Source organism: Trichechus manatus, unplaced genomic scaffold (assembly GCF_000243295.1).
Source record: "Trichechus manatus latirostris isolate Lorelei unplaced genomic scaffold, TriManLat1.0 scaffold00040, whole genome shotgun sequence".
Lineage (NCBI taxonomy): Eukaryota > Metazoa > Chordata > Mammalia > Sirenia > Trichechidae > Trichechus > Trichechus manatus.
The window spans coordinates 19701362-19722172 of record NW_004443976.1 but is presented as its reverse complement, the minus strand read 5'-3'; the positions used below and the strand labels follow the sequence as shown (position 1 = coordinate 19722172).

The 20811-nt window shown below is 40.3% G+C and overlaps 1 protein-coding gene across 2 annotated transcripts in view; it reads right to left on the bottom strand.

Moving 5' to 3' along the window:
- BLMH (bleomycin hydrolase) overlaps window positions 1–15791 on the bottom strand; it is a 40850-nt gene extending 25059 nt beyond the window's left edge. The window contains exons 1-6 of one of the 2 annotated variants that reach the window (XM_004376177.2): window positions 15633–15791; window positions 15131–15328; window positions 12242–12351; window positions 11416–11557; window positions 10447–10535; window positions 8788–8880 (exon numbers count right to left, since the gene is read on the bottom strand). In XM_004376177.2, the coding sequence (XP_004376234.1) occupies window positions 8788–8880; window positions 10447–10535; window positions 11416–11557; window positions 12242–12351; window positions 15131–15328; window positions 15633–15645 (645 nt within the window). In that variant the 5' untranslated portion in view covers window positions 15646–15791. Of the gene's footprint in view, window positions 1–8787; window positions 8881–10446; window positions 10536–11415; window positions 11558–12241; window positions 12352–15130; window positions 15332–15632 lie in introns of both variants that reach the window. The other variant, XM_023731181.1, reaches the window with a different exon arrangement.
- Between the last annotated feature and the right edge of the window lie 5020 nt (window positions 15792–20811).

The window sequence follows — 20811 nt, the reverse complement described above, 5'->3', positions numbered from 1 at the left end:
ACTAAACTAAACCTAAGAAGTTTCCTGAATACAATCAAACACTTTGAGGGACAGAGTAGCAGGGGTAGGGGTCTGGGGACCATGCTTTCAGGGGACATCCAGGACAACTGGCATAACAAAGCTTATTAAGAAAATGTTTGGCATCCTACTTTGGTGAGTGGCATCTGGGGTCTTAAGTTTGCAAGCGGCCATCTAAGATGCATCAATTGGTCCCAACCACCTGGAGTAAAGGAGAATGAAGAACACCAAAGACACAAGGAAAGTATTAGCCAAAGAGACAAAAAGGGCCACATAAACCAGAGACTGCATCAGCCTGAGACCAGAAGAACTAGATGGCGCCCGGCTACCACCAATGCCCACCCTGACAGGGAACACAATAGAGAGTCCTGGCTGGAGCAGGAGGAAGGTGGGGCGCAGAACTCAAATTCTAGTAAGAAGACCAGACTTAATGGTCTGAGACTGGAGGTACCGTGGAAAGCACGGCCCCTGGATTCTCTATCAGCCCAGAACTAAAACAATCTCCCAGGCCAACTCTTCAGACAGGGATTGGACTGGACTGCGGGACGCAAAGTGATACTTGTGAGAAGTGTGCCTCTTAGCTCAAGTAGATACAAGAGACTAAACGGGCGGCTTCTGTCCGGAGGTGAGATGGGAAGGCAGAGGGTTAGGAGCTGGTTGAATGGACATGGGGAATCAGGAGTGGAAAGGAGGAGTGTGCTGTCAGAGTATGGGGAGAGCAATTAGAGTCACATAACAATGTATGTATAAATTTTTGTATAGGAAAAAATTAAAAAAAAAAGAGAGACACACCTTGTACAATGTCACAGTATAGAAAGTACTGTCTCTCTTGTATCAAATTTGTTTGTTATGTCTTTTTAAACAAATAACACTAGGATCTGTCCCTTCTTTGTCCAGTCCAATTACCACCCTGATTCCATCTTATCAGTTATTATCTGCATTATCTGTATATTTTATTACATTCAAAAGAAATGGATCTTACATTTATTCATTGTGTCTATTTTATGTGAGATAATATACCTGCTAGGTTCATTTAATTCTCATAACATTCTCTCAAGGTATTAATTCCCTCCCGCCAACCTTTTTTTCCACAAGGGGAGACTGAAATTCAAAAAAATTAAGCAACCTACTTAAGGTAACATAGACAGTAAGTGACAGAACCATGATCTGACCTAAGGTTAGACACTTAAAAAAAAAAAAAAAAGTATTGCTCCATGGGGCAATAGAGTTAAAAAGGGGGAATATTTACTGAATGTCTACAGGACTGTACCACAGTCTTTGAAGATCTTATCTCTTGATCCTCTCAACAAAGGCAATACATATTATTTCCATTTTACAGGTAAGAAAATCAAGGTTCAGGGAAACAAAACAGCTTGCTGAAATCACAAAGCCAGTAAAATAGCAGAATTAGGATCTGAACTCAAGTCTGACTTCAATACTGTTTCTATAACACCATGAATTAAACATTTATCATTTACTGTAACTTTCTGAGTTTCATATAACTTGTCTCCTTCAAAAACCATATACTTCCTAAAGATAAGGACCAGGTCATGGATATTTTGTGGCTCTTACAGCAGCATCTAGCATAGTGCGAGGCATGTGATCTGTATACAATGGTGGACCTGAACACTGTTCTATGCCATCCATTCTCCACACCACTACAGGATGAATTGTTTTAGAAACACCACTTTTTTCAAAATCTGATAATGTTTCCCTATGACTTCCCACAACAAATCCAAACTCCATGGCTTGATTTTTTTTCTTACTTTTTACTGATGCATTACATACATTCAGTAAGTAAGTACAATGCACTAATCTTAAGGTATTTTTATATATGTATGTAGACACCATTCAGATGAATACATAGAACATTTGCAGAGCTCAAGAGGTTCCTCTGGCACCTTTTGCAGTAAATAACCTTCACCTTCCCCAAGGTAACCACTATTTTGGTTTCTATAACCACTGACTAATTTTGCTTGTTTTAAACTTCATACAAATGGTATCATACGGCATATTCTCCTTTTTCTTCCCCCAATGTGTTTTTTTCTTTTTATTACGTATTATTATATTTCTTTAATGTCTCTCCAGCTAGACTTAATCTACTAGGGAGAGGAACCAGGCTTAGACCTCTTCCACACTCCCAACAAACTCCAGAAGAACCATACCATACTACATCCTAGTTTGGTAAGCAGCGTTTGGGGTCTTAAAAGCTTGTGAGCAGCCATCTAAGATACAACTATTGGTCTCTTGCCATCTGGAGCAAAGGAGAGTGAAGGAAACCAAAGACTCAGTGAAGACATTAGTCCACAGGACTAATGACGCACACAAACCACTGCCTCTTCTAGCCTGAGACAAGAAGAACTAGATGGTGCCCAGCTACCACGACCGACTATTCTGACCAGGGATACAACAGAAGGTCCCGGTTATAGTGGGATAAAAATGTAGAACAAAACTCAAATTCATAAAAAGACTAGGCTCACTGGACTTACAGAGAATAGAGGAACCACCGAGACTATCATCCTAAGATACCCTTTTAACTTGGAACTGAAGCCACTCCGAGAAATCACCTTTCAGCCAAATAATACATTGGCCTATAAAATAAACAGTAACACCTGTGAGGAATGTGCTTCTTTAAACAATCAACGATACGAGACCAAATGGTCAATGTTTACACAAAAGCAAAGATGAGAAGGGAAGGAGGCACGGGGAAACTGGATGGATGGAAACGGGGCAGGCAGAGTGGAAACGGTGAGCGTGCTGACAGATTACGGGGTTGTAACCAGCGTCACAGAACAATCCGGGTATGAACTCTTGAGTGGGAATCTAATTTGCTGTGTAAACTTTCACCTAAAACACAATAAAATATTCAAAAAAACCAATACAAAAACATTCTACCAGGGAGGTCTTACTCATATGTTTGAGCAGTGTTTTCCTATGCGCCAACATCTAAAAATCAGTAGTTAAGTCAAACATGCCAGCTCTACCGATATATCATCTCTAACTGATACATTATGGATTGAAGCCTGCCACATGATGATTACAGTAAATCATCATCAATCAATTCCATTTATAATTGAGGACATTTCTCTCTCCTTTGCCTCTAGTGGAGGCAAGAACAAGGACTCCCAAAATACATTGTTATTTTCTCACGTAATAGATCAGAAAACTTAAAACACTGGCAAATTCTCTTTTAAAATGGATTGATCTCTCTCAACTTTGTCTTTCTCCAATCTTCTCCCTCAACTTCCCCGTTTATACATATCCATTTTGTCATCATGACACATTAGTTAGATTTTATTTCTAAATTTCAAGAAGACGTACGTGAAATATGGATATGGTACGGTAGCTAATCCCATCCATGTTACAGAGTTATTCTTGGAAGCAGTGGAGCTATTTATTTCAAAAATGTCCTACTAATACTATGGCTCTTTCTGTCCCTAGGGTCTCAACCAGGGCAAGATGATAGATATCTCAGAAGATGACCTAAGCCAAATCCCAAAGGTATCCTAAAAGCAGGCAAAAGGGAAGGCTTAGAGATCAAAACAAAGCTATAGCCTATAAGAAATACACTTCTCCCTCCCCTCTCCTTCCTAGTCCCCACTTCTGAGAATTCTGCTGTCCTTAAACCTACAGAACCCACCCGCTTCCCTCAATTCATCTTCCTCTCCCTTCAGAGATTTGTTTCCTCCTTAGTTCTAGAATCACTAAATAATCTTTTATGCCTCCCTACTTCTCTTCCTAACACCTCCACCCCATCACCTGATGAAAGATCACTTAAGAAGCTTATTTCTTAACATTCCCTAGCCATATCTGAGGAGTTATTCCAGTGGCCAGAATCTCTCCAGACTAACTTACAGGGAAATTCATTAGTTCCCCAGTCCCTACCTGGCTTCCTCATCCATCTGGGAACATATACCCAAGATCCTCCAATTCTCAGCCTGTATCTACCTACATGTCATCACAAACCACTTTAACTGCCCTGTATTTACATCTCATTATTCCCAGTATATTCTAAACCTCAAAAAGCCTTCGGACAGAATGGAAGAAAAGAGGTACAACTCCTGACAGCAGGGTTCAAATTTATCCTGTGAGCCGAAGCTAGAAACTGGGAATAGGCCTGCCTATGACATTAGGTCTGTAAGTAAGGATAAAGAGACTCTGTCATGTGTTATTATGGGAAACAGCCTGTTTCTACTATCTTAACAGATGCAGATTAGCCTACAGAAAAGTTATGCTTGCCTTGTATTTTGTTTTGTTCTGTTTTCTAAGAGAAAACCTTCCTTTACTAGACTTTATTGCATGTTTTATGAGTCTGAACAGCTGGTCTTTAAACCACCTCTCTTTGAATGCTGTACCACTCTGACGGTTGGTTTCCGGCATTAAAAAAAAGAAAAAACAAAAGTGAGAGGGCATCACATTAGCAACAGTAATTGAGATACTCTAGTTATAGACTGAGTTCTGTTTGGGATTTACATGGACCAGAGAGTCATTTTATACTTGCTCAGCTCCAAGAATTCAAATGGCAATTTTAGGAATATGCCATTATGAGAAGGACATTGCTACTGGTAACTATGAAGGTGTATTGTTAGAACATGTTTAAGTTAGGAAGGTTTTATAGGCTTAAATGACGTGTTTTTTTCAACCTGTATTTGTTGGCACATTTGTACTATGTCTGTGGGACCATTTTGATATTCTCAATTATCCAAGGGTGGTTTATCCAGCTCAGACAGGCCCTAGCCAAAAAAAGGGGGGAGGCTAGGACCACGCCCAGGGAAGATTAAGATAACTGAGTGAATTTCTGTCTACTTTGAAACACATCTAAAGATAATTATGAATGTTTTACACTATAATTTACATAGTACCTTAATTGTGCACTTGACTCCCTGAGTAAAAATAAAAAGTGTTACATCACTCCCTCTTTCTCCAAAAACAAATCCTTGACTCCAAAAAAATGAGAGGAAATCTGCACTTCTACTATCTGAATGAACTATATGGTGAAATCCTTTGGTAAGGCAAACATTTATGCCCTATTGCATGTTTTATACATCTGAATTTCTATCAAACATACATGTAAGACATGAATGAGGGTAACATCTTTCTTAGATTCTACTAAACACCTGTAATTTCAGACATATTGCTTTTATGTTGTTTGTTTGCCATGACTACAAATATTATCACCAAAGTCATCCACATTTAAGTCAGTTAAACACTTTGGAAGGAGTAACTGCCTCTGGGCAAACTAATAATAGTTAGTTAAATGAGCTCTAATTAAAAAAAAAAGAGAAAGAAAGAAACTCTCCAAACTACAATCTCCAGGATCCCTGATACTATATTTTCTCGATTAAAGATTACGCTGTTCTGAAATAATATTTCCTGATCCCAAAGGTACAAAACTGGCAAGTAGCAGACAGTGAGCTTTGGATATCCAAGTCTGCTCTCTGGTGGACAATACAGGAGCGTTACCTGCTTCTCACAAGATGCGCTTGACATTTAGGACACACATACAAAAACACTGTACATTGAACATAAGTCATTAGAACTGAATAAAATAAGAGCACAACCATACTCCTCAGAATATAATTACATACGGAAAAACCACAATTTGCCCATTTAGGGAAATGTGTCTGTGACTTTAACTGAAATTTCCCACAGTTCTACTATGACACACATGGATTGCCATGAGTCAATTTGGGGGAGGGTGGGAATTGGAAGAATGGAAAACAGGACAGGAAGACTTTTCACTATATACCTTTTCATATTTTTGATGTTTGAACCATCATTACCTATTCAAGAAATTAAAAAATTTTTTAAATCAAAGAAGTCTTTAACATAAAAATACAGATAACTAGGCTCCATTTCTAGGGAAAATGGTTTTGTAGGTCTGAGACAAGAGTAGGCCTATATATTGCTTCTAAGAGCTGAGAGCTACTGCTATAGAATTTCCTAAGCCAATCATACTGGCTTCCTGTCCCTTTTCATGGCACTGACAAATAATGCATTTGGTCTTTGTTTTATGTTTGGTTTTTAATAGAAAACATTTTAGTAAAGAATGCATTATTAAGAGGATCTGGAGGCTAAAAGAAGAGTAGAAACACTGAAAATCACTGCATTTCCAGATCTGCCTTGTATATCATTTCACCAAGCAACCTGCACTTCTCTTAGAAAGAATGTCTTTAGCATAAACACATTTCATTCAAAGTTAACCGAGTTTCATGGCTATTCATTTATGTCACCATTTTAACTTGCCCATAAGGCTAGGCAAATCACAGGTACTAACTGGTGGTTTTCAAACCAAAGCTAGACTCTTCATTACCAAAGAAAGTCAGGTTCAATAAACAGGAGTCATACAGGGGGCTGTAAAAATCTAAAAACCTACCACACAGACTCTGTAGCCAACAGTTTAGGAAAAAGTCATTAAGTAAATGATCCTATAAAACATCTTGACTCAGGACTTAGTAAAGTGATGCCCTATTTGTCCCAGGTGGGGGTAGGGAAGGAAAGATATGTGAAGTATTCTGGCCCTAATTCTTATCTGTCACTTACCATCCTCTACCAATCCCACGGTCAGGATATGGATCTTATATACATCATTAATCCACAGATCATGAGGGCAAACATCAAAGGCCAACACAGTGCTTATGCAGGGGCCCTTTTCTGTAACTGTTCACAGAATCTTCACCCCAACTGCACCCTATCTAATGATAAATGAAGGCAAAACATGCAAAATATGATTTCAGCAAACGAGATCATTCCAAAGCGGGAAGGGAAGAGAACATTTACTAAGCTCCTGCTATGTGCCAGGCACTACAGCTTGCATTCTTATGTTTAATTTTTTATTAGACCCTTACAAAAACCCAGTGAGGAATATATTTTAACTCCCAAACTGAATCTCAGGTTAAGTTACTTTTCTAATATCACAGAACTGTTAAATGGTAGAGCCAGAACTCAAACCCATGTCTATTTGGCTCCAAAGCTTGTTTTTTTCCTACTACACTAAGTAAGACACCACTCTTCAGTAAAAACGTTTAAAAAGTAAAAACCAAAAAAAAAAAAAAAAACCCCAACTGTCAAGTCAATTCCAACTCATAGCGACCCTATAAGACAGAGTAGAACTGCCCCACAGAGTTTCCAAGGAGCGGCCCAACGCTTGACCATTGCGCCAGGAGGGCTCCTGAGGAAATAAAGAAAGGGTAAATATGAGATTCTTAAAATATATTTGGTAAAATGAAACCACTGCATTCATCCCCTCAACAAATATTTATGAAACAGCTAGGTATCAAGCATTGAGCTAAACATGTTACACATGAACAGACTTGCGAGTTTAAGGAACTTGTCTGAGGACATATGGCTATTAAGTAATGAGATTAGAACTCAGACAGTCTGCCTACAGAGCCCATATTCTCAACTACTCCACTATACTGCCTCTCAAGAACTTAAAGGGAAACATGAGGGAAGCATCAATGTTTTCCACTGCAGTGAAAAAAAACAAGGCCATTTTAATTACACACAAACGATCTCGAAAGGAGACTATTAGTTAAACGGTTCCTGCTAATAGGCCCACTGGTTGAAAAAGGGAAATGTTTGCTCTTGTCTCAAAGCAATTTCAGTTTTATGCAGATTCATTCTGGACTATGGATATTATCATGTAGTAAAGATTCTTCATTGCTTTGGTAATAAATAATATCACCTTATACTTGTTTAATGCTTTAAGTTTTCCAAAATGCTTTCATATACATTATTTTAACAGATATAACCATCAATAGCTCCCCAGCTTTATTCCTATCGAATAAAGCCAAAAAGTTTTGGCATCTACCTGAGATCCCTCACAGCTCTGCTTTTCTAGCTTAATTTGCTACTCCATAAAATGTATGCTTCAGCAACACTATCTTCTGAAGGCTCCACCTTTATTTATGCTACTGTATATACAATTCCCCTATTATCTACCTGGTAAATTCCTACTGTTCTTTCAATAGCTGGTCCAGATATCTTCCCTGTGAAGCCCTGAGGTCACGAATTAGTCATTCTCTCCTCTATGACCCCTAAATTCTTTTTACACATCTCTAGCGTAAATTTATATAATTATTTACGTGTTCCTTTCCCCAGGAGGGTGAGCTTCTTGACAGTATAGACTATGTCATTCTCATCTTCTATCCCCGGTGCCAAACTCATAGAGGGTATTCAATATTTATGAAATGAATAAATGAACAACTGAATTACAGGCTCTCCCCAGGCTATGAACGAGATCCATTCCTAAGTCTGTCTTTAGGTCGAATTTGTACGTCAGCCAGAACAGGCACACAGGGTTCTTATTTAGGGTCAGTTAGTCAAATGTCTGTCTTAGTATATAGTATATATTTTACCTTTCTGTGCACATAAAACACTTAAGAAGCAATTCTAAACCGTGCAATGTTTTCATGAGCATCACAAAGTAATGCATGCATTCGTTATTATGAACCACGGTACTTAACTCAAATTTTTAATATAATAGGCTTTACGACAGTCCACCTTAAGTATGAGTTGTCCATAAGTCGGATGTTCGTAGCTCAGGGACTGCCTGTATATAGACCACTAAACTGTGAAACAGAAGACCTAAGCATAAGTTCCACACTAAAATGCAAAGTGAGTTTACACCTCAGTTTTTTCAGCTATAAAATAAGTAATTCAGTTCAACATTTATTGCAATGACTACACTTCCCAATCAGTTTAATATATGGGAATATTCTGAGAGTTCTTCAGAAGAGTTACAAAAATCCAAATAATTGTTATTACCTCCTCCATCATGACATCCTGTGTGGCTGAGATTTCTCCTTTGGTTGCTCCACAGTGTACCAGGTTCCTCAGTCGTATACAGAATTCTCTCATCTGTAACAAAAATTTATTTAGCACTCCAGTATTACCCAAATTCAAATGTTCTATTTTAAGTACAATTCAGTCAAGACCCAGGGCAAAGTTCATAAAAGCAACTGTGTTTTTCCCCAACCAGTCCACTTAAACACATAAACACTTCCCATGAGCGGAAAAGAAATGGATTATCCCAGAAGAGTACTAGATGGAACTATTCCCTGAACAAGCAGGCATTGCTCTCCAACTGAGAGTATGCTCTGTGACAGTATATGCCTGCGTATGGGAAAAACAGCTGATTTCATAATGCCTGGAGTCCCTGGGTGGTGCAAACGCTCAACATGCTTGGTTGCTAACCGAAAGGTTGGAGGTGTAAGTCCACTCAGAGGCACCCTGAAAGAAAAGCCTGGCAATCTACTTCAAAAAAACACTCTAGCTATTGAAAACCCTAAGGAGCACAGTTCTACTTTGACACATTTGTGGGGTCGCCATGAGTCAGAATCGATTCAACAGCAACTTGGTTTTCCACAATGCCTATCACCCTTAGAAAAAACAGGAGACTTAATTAAGATAATCGTGCCACTATATCACTCTAAGAGGTTTTTACTTGGATTTTTATTAGTTGTCCACTTCTTTCTCTGCCACATAACTATGTCAACTCCCAGTGATTGTTTCATTTTGCCGCTTTTAAAAGAATACATTATGTCTAAAATAAAAATGAGTCTCAATTTATCTACAGTGCAAAAAGGATCTTGCCTCCACTCAAAATGGAATCCAATGCTATACTATTAATGATCTTTTAGCCTTTGGATAAAAATTCCCAGAGTTTCCTGGGCAGAAATAACCTAATTCTAAGGTTGAGAAAATAAATCTACAGTTTATTTAAAAAATGTAATCTTTCTACTAGAGTTGACAAATCCAACTTTTGCCTCAGAGATCAGGACAGCCAAGTTCTGGCAAATCCCAGCTCTCAAAAAAAAGGTGTCTGATTGGCAGAGTGGTAACTGTATCGGATTTATAATCCTCCTTGGAAGAATGAGTTATGTAGAGAAGAAAGAATGATTCATTAAGATAACTGAAGTACTAAAAAGCTGTACAGTGATTATACCAAACTTCAATGAGTGGATAAAAATTAATGTGGTTTGGAGAAGTCTCTTTTCTGTCTAGTACACTCAGCATAATCTTTAAGGAAGTCTCACAAACACTTCCTTTTAGTTTTATTAGTACATAAAACTGCCCCAGCCCACCTCCACAAGAACTAAATGAGAGACATAGCACCCAGTGTGCTTGTGGCCTATATTAATTGAGCATGTCATAATATACTGGACTTTTCTTTCCCAAGTACTCATAGAAAACACTAAACTCACCAGAAATTAAGTGGAAGATTAAAAAAAAAATCCCTAATTCTAATTATCTTGGAAGTTAATATGTATCAGCTACATTACTATTGAAAGAGGTCAACATTAGTTGCTATCTGGTACACAAACTGTGTACAATGAAAGGCCCAGGAACCCCTTTTGAAAATCAGATAAGTTTAAAGAAGGTGAGTACACTAAATTCAATCCCACTCTGCTCCATATACTGTACCTTGTGGTTCAGAATTTCGTTCATCCTTCTACTTGCCTCTGTTGTATAAGATTCAGGGAAACATTTCTTAGGAACAACACCATATTTTTCTAATAGGAAAAAAAAAATAACAGTGCTCAATTAAGGTTCAAGTATACTCCAGCATTAAAAACTCTGGCAAAAATAGCTATTGCTTAGCAACAACCAAAAAAAGGCCGTATTTTACTGTTCTAATTCAGAAAATAATTTAAGCTTCATATTATTAAATAGGTTACTTATTCTGTGTACAACTACTCCCCACTTATCGACTATCTCGTTATCTGACATGTTGCATTTACGACAATAATAAAAAATCTACTATCTAACTATTTTGTGCATTAACATACATCTGGCAGTAACGAACGCTGAGGTGTGACGGTTAAGGTTATGTGTCAACTTGGCTGGGCCATGATTCTCGGTGGTTTGGCAGTTATGTAATGATACAGTCCTCATTTTCACGTAATGCCCATTTTCACGTAACAACCTGGTCTTGGAACCTAACCTTGTCAGTAAGTGAGGAGTGGGTGTATTTATCCATCTTAAAATTAATTCTGTTCTTTTTATTTATCATACTTTGTAAAGTGCTCAGCATGATGAGTCTTTCCAAAAAGAAAACTTTTTTGAATGAGGACATTGTTAGACGGCTGCAGTTTCAATATACTTCCTGATTACATCCATGGACAAGCAGAAGCTTTTTCATGGAAAGTTAGTTCTACTTATTGCTATCTTTTCTTCTCCAACCCAACTTCCCAGTACCTATCTGCCCACCCCTGATGTAAGAAACGTACTTTATAGTTGAAAGTGAGAGCGAAAGCAGAGTGGAGATAAAGGTTCTCCTTCTGGGAGACCAGTTCTGCTCTTTACATAACCACAGACGAAATGGCTTACACCTAACTGCACAGCCTTGCTTCATCATGCTGAGCTTCAGTTTCTTGAGAGAATGGCTCTTACCAATAATATTGACAAGCATATCCCATTGTCCACCGTCATTTGCAGGATTCGTAAGCAAATACTGCACCAGCCTCCCATCCTCAGGCTTCTTTTTCTGGGCTGTGTCCACAAATGCATTTAAGAAGAAATAACAGCGTTCAACCTAGAATAAGGCAAGTTAAATAAAATTAGAAGAAAAGAGAGTCAATAGCTTAATTGGTATTATCAACAGAACAAGTATCTGGGAACTACTGTGGACCCAATATAATAGGTATTTTTTAATCAAAGTTGATTATTTGAATATCAGTTTCTGGCTTCATGAGAATATTTGAATTTCTTCTTATGCATATATATATACTCAAATAGTTTGTTCAGGACAAAATACTGCTTTGTTTTGAAACAGAATATGATACTTAAGAGTCTTCAATCAATAAACACTTAATGGACACTTAGTGTGCTTTAAAGATTAAAAAATAGAATACAATTATTTACTATTTTTCAGACAAGTACTACCTAGAGAAGGGGAATTAGGTCCTAGAAAGACCAAATAATCTACATACACTAGAAAAGGAAATTACTGAAAACAAGACAAGGAAAAAAAAGAAACAAGCAAGCAGCAGAGTGAGTCAGTAGACTTACTACTTGGTTGCAAAAAGTAGCCAAATACCAACCAAAAGCAGTCCTGCCTTTGGAAAGCATCGACTTTTGACACTTTGGAAATCAGAATAAATGGTGTTCCAACTAAAATGGAAGAGCAAATTACAACTGAAGAAGCAAGAAACGAAGAGGCAATCCCTGTCAAGATTGGTACTGAAATAAAAAGAATCTTGCAAGACCAGTCCCATACCTTGTCCCAGAAAAATACGTAAGATTGACTGAACTCAAATTCTTCAATATTTAACATTTTCATGAATGGAAGTCTCATAACATTCAGACAAGAAAAGATCCAGCATCGCCCTGAAACAAGAAAGCAAACCAAGAAATTAAGATGAGTGTTCACATAGATTACATTTCTCCCAATGTATTTCCCAGCACTGAACCTGTGATAAGATCCTGGACAATTCAAGACTAAATCAAAAAGAGCAGGAAGATTAAAAAAAAAAAAAAATTAAGAAAGGTAGTAATTACCATCCTCAATATACATGCAAAGGCTTAATATCCTTAACATATTAAAAAAAAAAAAAACCCTTTACATATCACATAAAGAATCACATTACAAATCACCCAAGAAAATCACATTAGAAAAGAGAAACACTGCTAGAGAAACATGAGCAGAGATCAGTAATAGATCATTCAATGGTCAGAAGAGATAAAAACGACAAAAAACCATTTTTTAAAGTTCATCATAAGACACCTGGAAATGGGGAAATTTTTTTCTTTTTTTTAATCAATAAAACCCAATACTGGATTTGGGGAATAAGCACTGTTATACACTCTGGATAGGGACTAGGGATCTAAATAGGCACAAAATATCTGAGGACAATTTGGCAATACATAAAACCGAAACCAAAGCCGGTGCCGCTGAGTTGATTCTGACTCATAGCGACCGTACAGGACAGAGGAGAACCGCCCCCATAAGGCTTCCAAGGACTGACTGCTGGATTCGAACAGCCAACCTTTTGGTTAGCAGCTGAGCTCTTAACCACTGCACCACCAGGGCTCTGGCAATACATAACAAAAGCTTCAAAAAGTCTCTACCCTTTTATCTAGAATATATAGGATATATTTGAATATAAGATGACCCTTACATAAGTCAATTCCCCATTCTCCCAATGATTAGCCAAAAGAAGGATGATTTTGTCTAAGCAGATTATATAAAGGAGCCTTGGTGGTGCAGTGGTTAAATACTCAGCTACTAATCGAAAGGTCAGCGACTTGAACCCACACATAGCTTCATGGGAGAAAGATGTTGCAGTCTGCTTCCATAAAGATTACAACTTTGGAAACCCTATAGGGCGGTTCTACTCTGAGTGTACTGATTTAAGTGATGTTTAAACGGCCTATGTACAATGACATCTAACATTTCCATTTGTGAGGTCATGTCCTAGGAACATACTGTGTTCAAAATATTTACCTTTTTGAATAACCGATTCTATCAAAAACAATCCTTTTAAGAATCCAAACAAGCACAGACTGAGGTCATTTCAGAGTAACATCTTTGCCAAACTGTACTTTGTTTCAAAATAAATAACTGACAGTGACCATTACAAGTCTTTGTAAGGCCTCAAATATAACGTAACTCTCTTTTCTGAAGGAAAATTCAGAGGGAAAAATCTCGCCTTATATGTGGGTATAACTTTTTTACTGATGAGAAAGTATGTTCACAATGTATTGATAAGTGAAAAAGGTAGGTAGATTACCTAACAATGTGTAAAGTATCAACCCATATTAAGCACGTATGCATGTATATGTGCACACACACAAAATAATGACCTAATATATACATAGTAAAATGTTATCTCTAGGTAGTAATATTTGCTTGTTGGCTTTTTCAAATATTCTAATTTAACAATAATTTTATAATAAAATTTTTTTTAAAGTAACTAACTATAGTGTTTTCCGAAGGTCGCCGAAGGCCTGCCTTAGCACAGTTCGTCTTTACTTGGGTTTACCTGTATGTCACCTCTCTCCTGTCCACTATGTATTTCTAGCAGAAGGAATCTGGGTGAACTGTTTATCTGAAAACTGCATGAAAATAAACTGCATAGCTCCTGTGCTGTTTGTCTCTTTTGTATATAAAGCTGACACTGCAGAATGTACAAGGTCTGACCTGTTCCAGATTAACATTTCAAGGCTTTTCTCTAAGAGGTCACTGTAACCTACATAGGACCATTGTGACATTACCGAGTCATTTGTTGCCCAACATGCCACATCACCCGAAGTGCATCTACTATAGCAAAACACTAATTATTGCAAAGGCGTGTTTTTTTTTCCCCTTAAAATTTAAAAATCAACTTTACTGAGGTATAATTTACATATAAAAAAACATACTCATGTTAACTGTGCACATTATGAGTTCTGCCTAGCCTGAAGCAGGCACTGGTCTGCTTTCCGTCAACAGATACACTGGAAGTGATTTGTAAAATGGATAATGACTTTAAAAAATCGTTTTAGTACAATTTGATTATGAAGCTGTCCTCCTTGTTTAGACTCCTGAGTGAACAATCTTTCACTGTAGCTGTTTTTCTGACAATGGTGCTAGATAGAAGGTAGCAAAACAGGAGCTTTTAACCAATAAGGCATGAGAACCGAAATTTTTTCTCTATTACAAACTGGCCTATTGGGGGCGGGGGGTGGAGAACAGAGCCCATTAGCACATTAGCTCAAGTTGTAATCCAGAACCATATTTAAAAATAACACTTTGATGACATTTCGGTCCAATTACATCGTGTCTTTTCTATTTCATCCATCTGTATATGGCCTTCGAGGCGATTCTGTAGAGTCCTCTAGGACATGAACATTTTTGTGTGGTCCATTTGTTACCACAAGCATATATCCACGAGACAAGAAACTGCAATCACTTAATTTCAGGATAGGATAATAAATTACACTCAAGCAAATGACCACGGACTTGTCACTTTCGTGCTCAAACCGAATGTACTAACCAGCCACAGAGTATTCAAACAAGTGACAGGGATAATGTTTTTAGACCTGCCTATATCTGTGTCCGTTTTCTAGGCATTTACTACAAGTTCTGTCAATACAAACCTCTGTTTTCCTAAGTTTAAGCTCTCACCTGAGCTCTTCTGGTTGGTGACTGGCTTGCCTTCCTGAGGCACAGAGTGTTGGAACACATGCTGAGTAGCCTGCACAGTGGCCCTCTTCAGACAGAAGTCCAGCACGTCGTGGGTGGTCCCGACATTCTGGGCAAGTACGAACTGAGGATCAGAATTCAGCTTCTGAATCAGAGCAGCTACCTTCTCCGAATTCAGCCCTGCTGGAAAGTCAAACGGGATTATAACACCAAAAAGAACCAAAGAGGATTGTTTAGCTGGGACTCCCACACCCAACGTCTAACTTTGTTTAAGAGCATCCTGAGGTGACCTCTGCAGCGAGGAAGCCCTTTACCCGCGGCCTCCCCCAAGATGCTGTCTCGCTCCAGGCTGCTCCAGTCCAGCTCCATCCCCGCCATCGTCCCCGGCTCCAGTCCCCCGCCTTTCCCCGCGCCGGGCCTCGGACCGAGCTGAGTCCCCGAGACGACCCCGCCAGGGCTCCGGCGGAGAAAAGCGGCGCCTCACCTGCGTCGTTCATGGCGCCACACTGCCCAACAAAGTAACAGTAGCTTTCGTGGTCCTCGGATGAGCGCCGGGATAGTACTGCGGATCGCTGCCTAGCCGGCCCGATCTGCCTATCTCACCCGGAACGCCGCAAAGAGGAAACCGGCTTGGTGGCGGCAGGAGGGCTGAGGCCGACAGAAACGGGGTCCGCGGAGGGACAAAACTTCCCCCTCGCGTTGCTGAGTCAACAACTTGGGGGCGAGCCCCGCCCCTCCCCGGGGAGGACCAACGGGGGCCGACTCACTGACGCGCGGAGGCGGGTTGGCGCCCTTCCTTAGGGCCCGACCCGAAGCTGCTGGGGCACCGGCTACGGACTGCAGGTTGGTCCGGTGTTGCCAACTGTCTGCCTTGGCGGTGTCAGCGCTCTTGCCCAACTGTGACTTCGCTTCTGGGAGGGAGCTGAAGGGTTCCATGCTGCCATGCTTAGTCCAGATCACGAATACTCTAGCGTGGGGGATGGAGCTGAGGGGCCCCATAATTAAATAGGGGGCTCAGGATGGGTTGACATGTTACAAAAAAAGCCTCCAGAGGCTTTTCCTATGCACATCTATTGCTAACCAGTCGCTGCATTTTCAATGGCAACTTTTAATTTTAATCAGAACCAAGTTCTCATATTTGAGGAGAAATGTGAACCTACCTCTCTACCACCTACTCCCAAGCTACTACCACAGTTCTACAAATACACATCTGCTCAATTTGTGGTAGTGTGGTGGCTTGAGTGTTGCTATGATGTTGGAAGTCATGCCACAGGTATGTCAAATACCAACAGGGTCACCCATGGTGGACAGGTTTCAGTGGAGCTTTCAGACTGAGACAGACTAGGAAGACCTGGTATCTACTTCTGAAAATTAGTCAATGAAAACCCTATGGATCACAATAGAATATTGCCCAGCATTGTGCTTTGAAGTTCCTGGGTAGCACAAACGGTTAAGTGCTCCACTACTAGCTGAACACTTAACAGTTCTAACTCATTCAGAGGTGCCTCGGAAGACAGGCCTGGCAATCTGCTTCTGAAAGGTTACAGCCTTGAAAACCCTATGGAGCAGTTCTACTGCATACATGGGGTTGTCATGAGTCAGAATCAATGGGACAGCAACTAACAACAACATCAACAACATGATGAGCTCCTGAGATTGTCAGAAGGCGCTCAAAATACACAATGGCTGAAAAAATGGACTTGAGCGTACCAACCATTGTGAAGATGGCACAGGATCTGGCAACATTTCATTCTGTTGTACATGGAGTACCCATGAGTCAGAGCTGACGCCACAGCAACTGACAACAATAACATTTCAAGAAAACTACCCGTTCTGGGCTTCATGAAATCCAAGTGCCTCCTAGCTAGCTCCGCATATACTGTGGGGTTTAGCTAAAGGGAATGACAGAGGTCTCAGGCCCTCTACGAAACCTACAAATGATGCCCCCCTCCAGGCTTTCAAGATAAGGGCATTTTCCAAAGTTTTGAGATTGTAAATTTCTTTTGCATTGTTTTTCGTGCCCTGAAATTTCAACCCTTGGTGATAAACACAAACCTATCTGCTTTAACACCAAAAACACTGACTCTGCTACTCAGAACAGCGAGAATCTTTTGTGGAAGCTAGAATCTAGGTCCTAAATTGAAAATCATCGTTGGTTCTTAGGAACTCTGGTATCTGGGAAAATCCACACTCAAATGCCAATCAGTCATTTGAGAAATCAGTCACGTCCCTAGAGAGACCTAGCTAAAATTCGAGGATACAACAATAGCCACCATCTCCAATTTAAAAAGAAAAAAACACTAAATTTGTTGCCATCAAATCGATTTGGACTCATAGTGACCCTGTAGGACAAAGTAGAACTACCTCATAGGGTTTCCAAGGAGCCTCTGGTGGATTTGAACTGCTGACCTTTCAGTTAGCAGCCGAGCTCTTAACCACCGAAGAAAAGGAGTAGCATGAACAGTTATACTAAAAGAAATCATTGGCCCTTTCACAAAATAATGTTCAAGCATGCTGCCCAGTTGAACACATGTATTGTTGTTTGGTGCTGTCCACTAGATTCTGGCTTATGGTGACTCCATGTCTGCAGAGTAGAACTGTGCTCCAGAGAGTTTTCAAGGCTGTGACCTTTTGGAAAAAGATCTCCAGGCCTATCTTCTGAGGTGCCTCTGGGTGGGTTCAAACTGCCAATCCTTGGGCTGGTAGTTGAGCGCTTAACTGCTTGCTCTACCGAGGGACTCCAATTCAGTACATAGAATTCATAAAATTTTATTCAATATCTACCATATGCTAGGCACTGGGCAAGCTGTTGATATAAAGACTAACAAAGCTTAATCCTGCCCCTAAGAAACTCGCAATGTAGTGAGAAACAGATGCAAAACGACTTTTAGACAATCTATACTGTCATGCCACTCATGCTGTAGAAGCAATGAGGAGCATCAAAGTTGAAAAACTGCATAAGAGGTGAAAAGTATCATCTTGAAGAGTGCATGGGATTTTGTAAGGCAAAGAAGCAGAAGTGCATTTGAGGCACCATCGAAGGCACAGAGATATTAAAGCACACAGCAAAATCATGGTTAAGAAACTGCAGCATAGCCTGATGTGGTTAAGAGCAAGGAACATGTCAGGAGCAGTGGCAAGGGGTAGGACTGGAAAGGTAGGTTTGGGCCAGGATATGAAAGTTTTATGTGCCATGCTTGGGCATCTGGACTTTTTCCTATGGGTAATTAGAAGCCCAAATATGTTTTTAATCAGAGGAGCAATATGCTCAGATCTATGTAAAGAAATTGGTGGCGGTGGGGAAGATGATTGGGTGGGGAGAGGTTCTGGAGATAGGGAAATGAGTTAGAAGGCTATGCCACTAGTGTGCTTAGGAGCAGATGAAAGCCTTAAATTGTAGAAAGGGAAGAGGCACAGATAATCTTGAGCATTTTCAGTGGAACGGAAGGATAGATGTTGTCGTAATTAACCAAGAGAGGGAATACAGAATAGTAGGCATGTTTGAGAGTATGAGAGTGTGTAGATAATCAATTCAGTTTGGGCCATGTCAAGCCCACAGGACACCCAGGAAGAGAAGCCCAGAAGGTAGATGAAAAGATGTCTAGAGCTTAGGTTGTAAGACATTTAGGTTGTTATAGTTGGAACCAAGAAAATCAACAAGGTTGCAGAGGAAGTGACGGTAGAGTAGAAAAGAGATGAGGATTATGCGCTGTGGTGTACAGTTTTGCAGGGTGTTCATGCAGAAGGGCACTGGGCTGAGTGGGCTGAGGGAGGCTGAAATCCAGTCCAGGCTCTGCTTGCCAGGCCTTGCACCCTGGCCCAGGACTGTGCTCAGTCAGAGTAGGTTGTTGTTGATGTTGTGAGCTGTTGAGTGGATTCCAACTCAGAGCGACCCAATAGGACAGAGTAGAACTGCTCCATAGGGTTTCCAAGAAGCAGCTGGTGGATTCGAACTGCCAACCTTTTGGTTAGCAGCCGTAGCTCTTAACCAAGTGTACCTTTTAGCCCTGGAGAGGGAGACATTTAAAGAGTAGTGAAGACAGGGGAGCCAGCGGAAAAAGACAGAAAGAGAAGTCAGCAAGATATGAGAAGACCTGGAGAATTATATCCTGGAATCCTAGGAAGGCAAGGAGAAGATGGTGAAAGCTGCAGAAAATATATGCCAGAGAGGCTGCAATTGTGAGAACAAGAGCCCAGGAAAATAGGTAAGGATGGAATCACTGGGAAGGTAGAGGGGAGCAGTTTCATAGCTACTGCCACCCTTTTCCTGCCAGCAACTATGTTTCCCCACCCTGTTGCCACAGATTCCTAGCATCATCTCTTTGCCAGATCTCCTGCTCTGCCCCAGTTGGGAGGGTATCACCCTTAGTACCGGTTTCCCACCCAGCAATTCACACCCATACACTCAGCCCCCATGTACGTACCAAGAGGAGGTACACAAGACAACTGTTTTCCCAGTGTGTCTGCCCCAAATGACTCACCCAAGAAAACATTTCCCCAAGAAGAGAACTCTTAGGACCTACCCCTGCAACTCCAGCCAAAAGAGATGTTGCAAGGTCCAGTGATATTTCAGTGGGACAGAGAATTCTGGTATGAAATCAGCAATATTAGAAAACAAAATCTTTATAAATCCTGTGAAGCAGAGCCATCTACCATTGTAGATATGCCTTCTGCCTATTGCTTTCCTAGGGCTCCATCCAGTTAAAGTGAATAGGGCCAGTCTTGAGGCAAATTATGAGGCTTTTCTCCATCCTGGGCCCGCCTACTCTAATGTCCATCAGTCTTTGACACATGCTGGTCAACTGGTTCTACTCTGATGGAAAAGACCAGATTTTTATATTGGATGGAAGTCTGGACTAGAATCTAACACCAATACTCTGCAAGTCTATGAAACTTATTCACACTTAAGTGTTACCACAATTAACATAGAAATTTGCTTTGGTCAGAAAACCCTCTGTAGTCTCTCCAGAGCTGATGGTGAACTTCAGAGTTCACAAGTTGGTGGCCTGCTTGGCTAAATTCAGCTCCTGGATGTTCTGTTTGTCTTGCATGGTGTTTTAAAATTTCTGAGCCAATATTTAAAATTGGGAAATTTTGTATACAAATCTGGGTTTCTGGCTTCATTTTGAAAATATCAGAAGACCTGATAGCCCTGGGCCTGCTATAGCTGAGCAGCAGCTGCCTCCTTTGGATGGGGCATGCACTCTACAGCTCACTACCCCTCCACTCCTCTCCATTGTCCCCTCAACAGTGAGGCCAAGTATCTGTGGCTGCTTGTCACCAGGCTTGCCTTGCATTGCTATTTTCCTATGTTGGTCGTTTCTCCATCAAAAATGAGAAAATGAAAATCAAGTCAAGAGAGCATCTAGCTTGCTTCAGTCATTTACACTTATTGCCAGGAGATATTTGAGTTTTTCATTTCCTGACTTAGAGTGACCTGGATGGAGTTTGGGAGGGCTGTTTATCCTTTTCCACTTTAATCTCACCCTTATTCCATAATTCCTGCTTCCCTGGGATGAATGAGCAAAGCAAAGCAGGAGCTGACCCTGCTAACGATCTTGGGTCTTCCTGGCCCAGGGTAGCCTATATCCCTTCACCACAATTTTCCTCCCAACTGTGGCACACACCCATCTGTGCACAGGTGAGCTGGCAGCTTCAGGCCT